Source organism: Thalia democratica, chromosome 2 (assembly GCF_965202585.1).
Source record: "Thalia democratica chromosome 2, ktThaDemo2.hap1.1, whole genome shotgun sequence".
NCBI lineage: Eukaryota > Metazoa > Chordata > Thaliacea > Salpida > Salpidae > Thalia > Thalia democratica.
The window spans coordinates 72,377,420-72,386,797 of record NC_139166.1 but is presented as its reverse complement, the minus strand read 5'-3'; the positions used below and the strand labels follow the sequence as shown (position 1 = coordinate 72,386,797).

The following is a 9,378-nucleotide window of genomic DNA, read 5'->3' as shown; positions in this document are numbered from 1 at the left end:
TTGCAAAAGTTATGTTGTGTAAAAAGAAACGAGCATAATTAATTCAGGTTAATAACCTGTTTAATTCACTTGAAATGTTTTACATTTTGTTACACATTTGAATATTTTAATTTAACACTTTCATCCATTTGCAACGAACTATTTCCGTTGTAGTAGATAAACAAAAGTGTATAGAAAAGTTGACAAATGTGTTATAAATGATTTTAAATTTTCTGAGGTTGTCAGTTTTACTTACGTTGTATTTAAAATGTTATTTTTATTTTTAAACAACCAAGCTATTAGATCACAATTACACAGTCATTTTCATGATCAGTTACTTTGCAGAAATAAAAAGTTATATTTATAATGTATCAGCCTTTTACAAGATAAATACACATTTACTTTCGGGGTAGTTTTGGTATCTCATAGCCAAAATTAATTCTAAGAGGTCGAATTTTGGAAACCCTGTATTAGGCAAAAACTATTTTTAAACAGGTTGAATTATTAATAGTAATAGTGAGAGACAATTATTTTTTTTTGATAAGTTTAGTACAAATTGCGTACTAATATTCGCTTAATATACAAAAAAATAAATATGTATATAGACAGATACTATGTTCAAAGATTACAGTAGAATGAAATATTAGTTGTTTAAATAATTTGTAAACTGATCTTAAACTGTGTTTTACGGTAATAAAAAAGTAGTATATGTTTGAAAATAACTTTTTATTTAGCATATATCTTTCATAACAACATTTAAAAACTGTTTTGTTTTTTTTTGGTTGCTCAAACAAACTTTGCACTTAATCAAAACATACTTTAGACTACTTGAAACTAATACAATGATAACTCCAATGTTTTTGTTGTGTTTTGTTGTTTGTTTCAACCAAATGTCACAAGTAACTTCGCAAGAGTGCCAAGTGATCACCACAATAACCACTAAAAACTGCGGAGAAAAAGGACCAAAAGGTTTGTCTAATAAGTCTTTAATTTCTTATGTATATATGTGTTTTTTTAAAGTATTATATAGTAAATATAGGTTGTGGTTAATAGGTTCATTCTTAAATAAATATAGGTTTTGATACAAAATGTGTCGATCTCCTTCACAACAGTTTTGTATTTTTTTGCTCTAATAAATCATTAAACTAACATTTAAATAAACAAAACGAATTAGAAACTATCATTAGGCGAACGAGGACTGCCCGGTCAAACAGGAGAAAAGGGAAATTCAGGAATCGATTGCAACATGACCCAGATATCTGAGTTGCAGCAGAAAGTTGCAAAACTGCAACAAAATAATTTATGTTAGTAGAACAAGTATAAATAAAAACTATTTTCATTAGTTTTTAAAATAAGTATTGATATATATTTTTAATTTATAAAGTTTGAATCTAGTTACGCACGAATTTTGGTAGTTTTATAATATAAAGACTAATTAATAAATTTAATATTAATTGAAATATATTGTAAAATAGTTTTCATATACATAGATGTTAAAATTTTAATTTTTTTGTAAAATAATAAGTATAAACTAGTTATATACGGTTTTTGCAAAACATTTTATTAAGTTTTTTTTTAATTTTTGTTAATTAAGTTTTATATTACTTTTTTTTCTGATACTTATTTTAATTATTTTTAACAAAAAGTTAAATCACAGTCGTGACGAGCCTCGTTGCAAACCTGATGTCGGGCGCTTCGATAGGAAACTGCATCTACAAGTTCACTGATCAGGGCGACTTCAGTCAGGCCAGGTCTGAGTGTAAGTCTTACGGGGGCGATTTGATATATAGAAATTTTGGACCTAGTGGTGCAGCTTATCATGAGTTAGTAAATAGTATCTAATATTATATCATACTTTATGCGCAGGTATTACTGCGGCAACCTGATTCAAAGGAACATAGGACCTAGTGGTGCAATTTTTAATGATTTAGTAAGCAATCTGAAATATTGTATTTAAGCCGAGTTTTTGAAATTTCTAAAGATAAGCATTACTAGTAATTTTACAGTTTTTGTGCTCAACTAATTATCAGTGCTGTTAAAAGTATGATTTAAATTAATACGATAAAAGTTTGATGTTAATGATTTTTGGGTTAACATCAGCACACTTTAATTTTTTGTTGTTTTCTTTTTATGACATAACTACATAAAAGCAATAGTTAAAATGACATCAAAGCATCTTAGATATAACAGATTTTTTCTCGAAATAAAAAAATTGTGTTAATATGTCAATACTATTGTTCTATGTATTTTTTTGTATATGAAAGACCTAAAGCAGTACTATCATACCCTATCAAAACAAAACATGATGTTTTATTTTCAAATCTCCAAACAGTGAAATTCGTGCCTTCATCACCTCGAAGATGGACCTGTCCAAACACGCCATATGGATCGGCTACACGGATGTTGACCGGGAAGGCCAGTGGGTGCTCGTTAACGGGGAACTGTACAATGCCGGGGACAGGAGCCAGGAAAGTCTTTATTACTGGATGAGTGGGCAGCCAGATAATGCTCATGGTAATGAAGATTGTGCTCATATTATGTTAAATAATAACCAGGCTTCGCTGAATGATATGATATGTTCTAAGACCGCTTATAGCTCGTTGAAATTTTACGGTCTGTGTGAAATTTGCCAGGCGTGAAGAACGAAAAGTGAAGTTGTGGTTATTTGTAGGGTTTTTTGTGTTAGTTTTATTTTGAACAAGTCTTATGCGTTATATATTTTACACATACTTACACTTATGTCTTATTTAACTGGTAAACGTCAAATGTAGTAAAAAAATGTTATTATAGGTATTTATTTAAAAAATGTTTATTCACAAAACTCCTATTTTATATGTTTTCCATGTATCTACAGAATATAAAACCTGTTAAATTTACTTTAAATGTTTTACATTTCGTTACACTTTTGAAAATTTTATTTTAACACTTTCATCCATTTGCAACTAACTATCTCTGTAATAGTGATATACCAAAGTATATACAACAGTTGTTATATTTGTGCGTATATATTTTTGAAATTAAATGATCTTTTTTAAACTTTAATTCTATCAAGCATAATGTTATTAACAACAGTAACTTGCTTTATAAAATAAACGTTCGCTTATTTGTTAAATAAACATTTTATGTAACTTTTCAATCGATATAAACTTTTTCGTCTGATTATTATCTAGCTATTACTTCGCAAAAATAAATTTCAAGTATTTATTGAATAACATTAAACTTTTAAAAAAAGTAATAATATAGTATTTGCAGCAATTTAATTAAAAATTACATTTTTGCTACATAAAACGTATAAAGTTATAAAAAATATTTTGCACACTCATTGCTTTGAAACGAGTAAAAAAATATTTTTCTAATAAAAATCATTTCCCATATCAAAATATCAAAGTTAAAGGTCGTAGTATAACTCAATGATATTGTTGTCAAAAATAATACTTATTGTTTTTTATATAATACTACAGAAGACTTTTTTTTTAATTCAACGACGCTGAACACAGTAAAGTAATATTTTATTTATTTTTATTTTTGAACTAATATAATACATATAAAGACAAGTACAGAAGTACAGAAAAAACTTAAAAGAAAGTTTAATGAACTTTTAGAAATGTTGAAAACAACAATTTTTGTAACTAAAATGAAAACTATGAAATAAGCGATACAAGGTCTCTTTGCATGAAATTTTTTGATATTTGAGTTTGTCCACAATAAAACTTACAGACAAATTAAAACTTCGGTTACATAGTATATCGAAATATAAAATCTAATCCATAAACTAAAAATTTTCAATAAAATTTTAAGAATAGCTTTAAACTTTTTTGGACTTAAAAACAATCCAATGAAGTTCAAATTGTTAAAAGAGTATTAATAACAAAAGCAAAATATAAGATCTTAAGTGATAACTTCTAGATATATTACAACATTGAATCTGTAAACAAAAACAAACATTTTTGATTTTATATTAGTGAAATACATAACAATTCATACATTCTAAATACTTTAAAAAATTTGTTTTCATAAATCTTACATTATATTTTATGAAAAGTTTTGTTTAGCCCTGACTATTTCGACTAATAGTTTATAAGCCTTATTTTTTAAAACCTTCTAAAATGTTAGTATAACATTTTATTAAAGAATTACAATAACACAAATTAGTTTCAAGTTTCAAAAAAATATTAAAAAGCTCTGCTTACATTCTACTTAAGATTTTAAATAACAAAAATAAAAAGGTTTAAAATCTTGTTTGTAAAACTGAAACATATATGTTTTTTTAAGGATAAAGTTACTATAAAGCTGTTTTTGAGTAAATAAAAAAAAATACTCGTCAAGGACAAGAAGTTAAAAGGTATCCGTGGTGTGTGGCTCGATAGCCAGAAAGTTCATCGTGCACCAAGTCATGGATCAAACTTTTGAGCGTTGTTTTTATGTCGTTTAATAAACAAGAAACACAACTATGCTTCTTTAAAACTATAAAACATCTTACAGTAACTTGGCATTAACAAATTTAAGTATGGTATTTTTATGCTGTTTAAATATCTTCTAAGACATACTGTAAAACACATACTTTTTATCACATACACTATGCTTATTCAGTAGTTATTTTTATCTCAAGCTTAATAACACTAATATCTAAAAAGTCTAAAAAATATCAATCAAGTTTAATTTTAAATCATTAGTGTTGTTTAAGCTAACACAATTTTTAGTAACGGTGATAAGAGAGCTGTTAATAATTTTAACCTATCCTTTTTTTTTTCAAACTATTATTTTTAAAAATGTTCAGAACTTCAGAACGTTAAAAAAATTGTTAAACTTTACTGTTCGTTTTTTTTTTAATTTTTTTTTATATTGTATTACTTCTTATAGCTTTTGAATCTTAAGCATTTAGTAAAAAGTGTTTTAATGATCGGTATTTACTTCTGATTGTTAACAGTTTATAGTATGAAAATACTAAATTCAAATATAGACTGAGTAGAAGTATATTTAAATTTTTTTCTTGACTTTAAGTGAAATATTGAAAACTGTTTTAAATTATAACTCTAATATTTTATTCATAATTTTTAAATAATTAGTTCACTGTTAAAACAAAAACTTTTTAAAAGTAATGCAATTTGAACTAATTTTTTTAGTAAAATTCGATTAACTTTGACCTTATGGTAAAATTATATTCATGGCTTAATAGGATTAAACATTTGATTGAGTTGAAATCCGTAAAAATTTTAAGCGGCAACGAGGGAAATTTAAAGTTAATTTCTGTCAATTTTTACGTTTTTGATTTTTTTTACCCCGAAATCAATTTTTACTTCCGCTTTCAGTTGTACGCATTATATAATCAGAAGTAAATATAGTATAATTACCTACAAACTTATTTCTTAGTTTAAAAAAGTTTACATAAGTAAGAACATTTGTTTTCTATCATTAATACTTTTTACTAAGTTCTTTAAATATTATTTTTTCCATAAACATAAAAATGTTGTTTTTGCGTAATATATACATTTTTAAAGCAAACTTTTATTTTGTTAGAAAAAACCATATTACAACAACTGTATGTAAACTGAAAAATAACTGTGTTTAAAATCTGTAAGTAATAATTTTATTTAATAAAAGTTTATCATAAAGTATCAAGTTTACAGTTACGTGACTAATCAACTTTTCAAATATTTTCAATTGCTTGTAACACACAAAAATTTCGAACTTTGGCCTATAAACTTTGTACGAAATTTATATTCCAAAAGCTTATTAAGTTCAGGTAACTCTAGGGTAAATCTAAACGCTCCGTAGTTTTTGCAACAAAGTTTGTAGAATGCCACTTCTCTTGCTCTTTTGTGGAAAAAATTGTTAGTCTATTGTAGGTTTATTGAAAAATATGTTATTTTTTCTTCAGTTGCACGACATAAAAAATGACATTTAATTTTATAGTTAAACAACAAAAATTCATTTAGTCATTTTTTTCAATTAACCGCCATAAAATGTTTTATCTTTTAACTTAATTTTCTTCCGTAAATATAACAACAATTCTTACTTTCATCTACAGCAATAAACTTAAATACTCTTTTCTGCTAGTTGCTATGCAAGTGCTAATAATAATAACCATTGATATGTGACAAACCTGCGTGCTTCTTAGATAAGTTTTACTCCAGACCACAACCACTGCGTAGCAACCACGTCCCTAGCATTATGTGTTACAAAAAAATAAGAACTTTCTTTGAGACAGCAAAATATTAGCCAGACTTTGTAAGGGTGGTCTTCACCTATAAAACTCATAACTTTTCTTTGTCTTTAAATTTTCAATCAATCAACAGCTAATTTGTTGCTTAGCATCTAAGCACTTTTGCAGTCTTTAAAAAAAATCTTCATATTCAAACCTTCTAATTCAATTGGGAGGTGATAAAAAGAGCACAGCCAATAGCAGATGGTAACAACCCTGTTTGTAGGGCTGTGCTTAAAAGAATCAATAGCCGTTATGTATGCGTTGAAAAAGGAAGGTTGTTTAAATAGAAGGAGTGAATTCATATCGTCTTGTCGACATATAAAAAAGCTCCTTTAAAAATATAACAAAATTTGAACTATTTTATAGTCAATTAACTGTTGTTTTCGTTAATTTTAGTTGTTTGATTAGTTAGATGGTAGATCGATTTTTGTACTGAATATTTGTAATGTACAATGTTCAATTCTTACGTCATATTGTTTTTGTTTTTCTGTAAACTTTTACATCTTTGTTTACCAAAGTGCTTTTTATTCTAAATTTGAACTGGCTGAAGATAAGAGACAATCTTTTTTGTCTTTATGAAACATATGTTCCAGCATTTTTAAAATCGTCATTTCAATAAATTATTTAAAAGCCCTTCAAGTGGGCTCAGTAGAAGGTGTTCAAGTTTGAATATTAACCTTATCTTATACGTATATATATATATACATATAAACATACATATACAATTTTCATTAATTAATACCACTAAATTTTTTCTAAAAATCTTACTTGTCTTTTATTTTGTAGATTTTATTTTAAAAGTGTTGTTTTAACTTTTTTAAGTTTGTTAACACCTAGATCTGTAAAATGTTAAGTTTATTGGTTAAATACTTATTGTTTAAATGAGTGTTTATATTGTAAACTATGCTAATTTGTACTATTTACGTGAGTAATTGTTATAGCCAAGACTATAATAGAATATAGTCTAGCATAAATTGCTTGCTAACTAATCAACAAAAAAAAAACTAACTAAGCTGGCGTAAAATACGAAAATTGGATATAATTCGTAAATTAACTTAGTAAAGTATCTTTTTATTTTAAATTTTTTAACTATTTCATTTTAAATACGAATAGTATGCAAAATAGCGTTTTTTTACACTTTGATAAAAATTTTATCGGTTTTAGCTAAAACTTAAATATTTATCTGTTTTAAGTAATAAAAAATTTTGTTAATAGTTTAAAAAATAATACAATTTTTACTTTTTTGTTTTTAATAATTTAAGTTTTTGTATTAAATATACACATAAAACAACTAAAGTCGTGAAATTTAGTTAAACATTTTAAATCATAAAGTATTCAATATAGAAATAAATTTACAACTTTAGATACTTGAAAATACCTTGTTTAAGTCGTAAGAACTTATAGTACGTGATATGTTTCTGTACTTTAATAATTCAATACTTTTTAACACCAATTATAGATTAAGGCTTTATAAAAAAGCACATACTTTTAATAAATGTTACAAAGTACAACTTACGTAGAAAGGCACAATTAACACATTTCTATCCTCTAAAATACAAAGATTTTTTTATCTGTCTAAGTTGGTCTACAACAGGGTTTCCCAAAGTTGACGAGTTAGGGGGAAAAATTAGTAAAGGGGATGATTTTAAAATTTTTGTTACTTTTGGTGCCAAAGTAGGCGAATAAAAGTTTTAGATATATTTATTAGTAATTTTGAAACTTACACTACACTAGATATTCTTGAGTTGTAGATGAAGAGCAAAAAAAAAAGGACTGAGGTGTTTTAAATGTAGTTTTTTAAGTAATATTTGCTTGAATGGGCACTAGCTTTTTTAATTTCTTCATTCTACAAAGGAGCCAATTAAAAAAAATATTTACTTTTTAATTGGTAATCATTTTAACAATGTACTTGGGGTATTTTATTACTTGTAAAACTTAATTTAATCTGCTGATCTTAAATACTTTGATTTCTACTACTGTTACAGTAAAGTATATAATAGTAAAACTAGTGGTAGCTGATCAAATGAATTGGCTATAACAGTTTTAGAAAATCAAATTTTCAATATACTTTGTAGTTATATGTTATACTTTACCTTAACCAACTTTTACATTCAACGCAAACCAATAATTAATAAATAAAAATGCTATTCAACTTGGTCATAGTAAAAACTGTATGTAAAATAGTTGTACAATATTATTACAGTTTTGTATAATATTAATATTAATGTTAATTAATTAAATAAAGTAACTAAAACTAAAATAAATTTCTATAATTACAATTCTAGTGTTTTAAAATATTTTTTCAAACTCCTTGGAACTTTAGAGTCTTAATTTATATAGGAAGTATGAAAAATTTGTATTTTGTAAATATATATTTTTAATTAAGTCGGTTTTTATTGTATATGCTGAACAAATTCATTTTTTTCAGTTTTTGATAAAAAGTAAACAGTAGCCAACGAAGCATGAATCAGAAAGAGAAAAAAGTTTCGTTCAGTCCGGACACAATTAATGTTTCTCACGAGAGTAAAACTTCAGCTTCAAGCAGGCAAAACACGCCTTTCTATCAACTAACAAGTAGAAGGTCACTTGCTGGACCAGTGCAATTAAAGTTTGACGACGATCAAGCTGAAGTTGATGTGGCATCAAACCTTTCACAGACGGCTGAGCAAAGAAGGGCTTCAGATGATGAGCTGGTTAAGAAGGTTGAAAACGGAAACTTGTTTCTTCAGCTTAAAACGCTCGATAGAGTTTTACCGTCGTTGGCGAGCAAGATCGGTTTGGAAAGCCTTTCAAAAGAACTGCAAGGCATCTTGAATTGTAACGAGCTGACAGAGCATCTTCAAAAGCAAGCCGAGTTCATAGATCCGCTGCAAACCGAGTTGAGAGAAGCCGACAAAGTTGCAGAGTTCACCGATGATAAAGTGGAAGGGACGGTTGCAACAGATGACAATCCAGATGCTTTAGTTGAAGACGCTCCAGCTGGAAGTAAACAATTGCAATCTGTAGAACAGTCGAGAATAGCTGAAAAAGTTAAAGAATTAAACAAAAACGAAAAAGCAAGCAGATTTGATATAAGCAAGCTTGATCTCATGGTTAAAGAAACCCCGGCTGAAGGTGTACTAATGAGCAGGCTCGTCGACCTTTATAGAGTTATAAAAGTTTTGACTAAGTTCTGCAAAAATATTGTTAAAATT

The 9,378-nt window shown here is 26.8% G+C and overlaps 1 protein-coding gene across 1 annotated transcript; it reads left to right on the top strand.

The window, feature by feature from the left end:
- Window positions 1-806: 806 nt before the first annotated feature.
- LOC145828917 (collectin-11-like) lies at window positions 807-2,618 on the top strand. Its single transcript, XM_082936663.1, has 4 exons — window positions 807-948; window positions 1,167-1,283; window positions 1,637-1,802; window positions 2,312-2,618. The coding sequence occupies exons 1-4, from the start codon at window positions 822-824 to the stop codon at window positions 2,616-2,618; spliced, it is 717 nt and encodes a 238-aa protein (XP_082792789.1). The 5' UTR covers window positions 807-821.
- Window positions 2,619-9,378: the final 6,760 nt, after the last annotated feature.

Excerpts from the sequence above, each read along its gene's own strand:
- LOC145828917 (XM_082936663.1), top strand. The coding sequence starts at position 822 with ATGATAACTCCAATGTTTTTGTTGTGTTTTGTTGTTTGTTTCAACCAA. Across the intron at positions 1,284-1,636 it reads ACTGCAACAAAATAATTTAT|TCGTGACGAGCCTCGTTGCA; the intron begins GTTAGTAGAACA and ends GTTAAATCACAG. Across the intron at positions 1,803-2,311 it reads AGTGGTGCAGCTTATCATGA|TGAAATTCGTGCCTTCATCA; the intron begins GTTAGTAAATAG and ends ATCTCCAAACAG.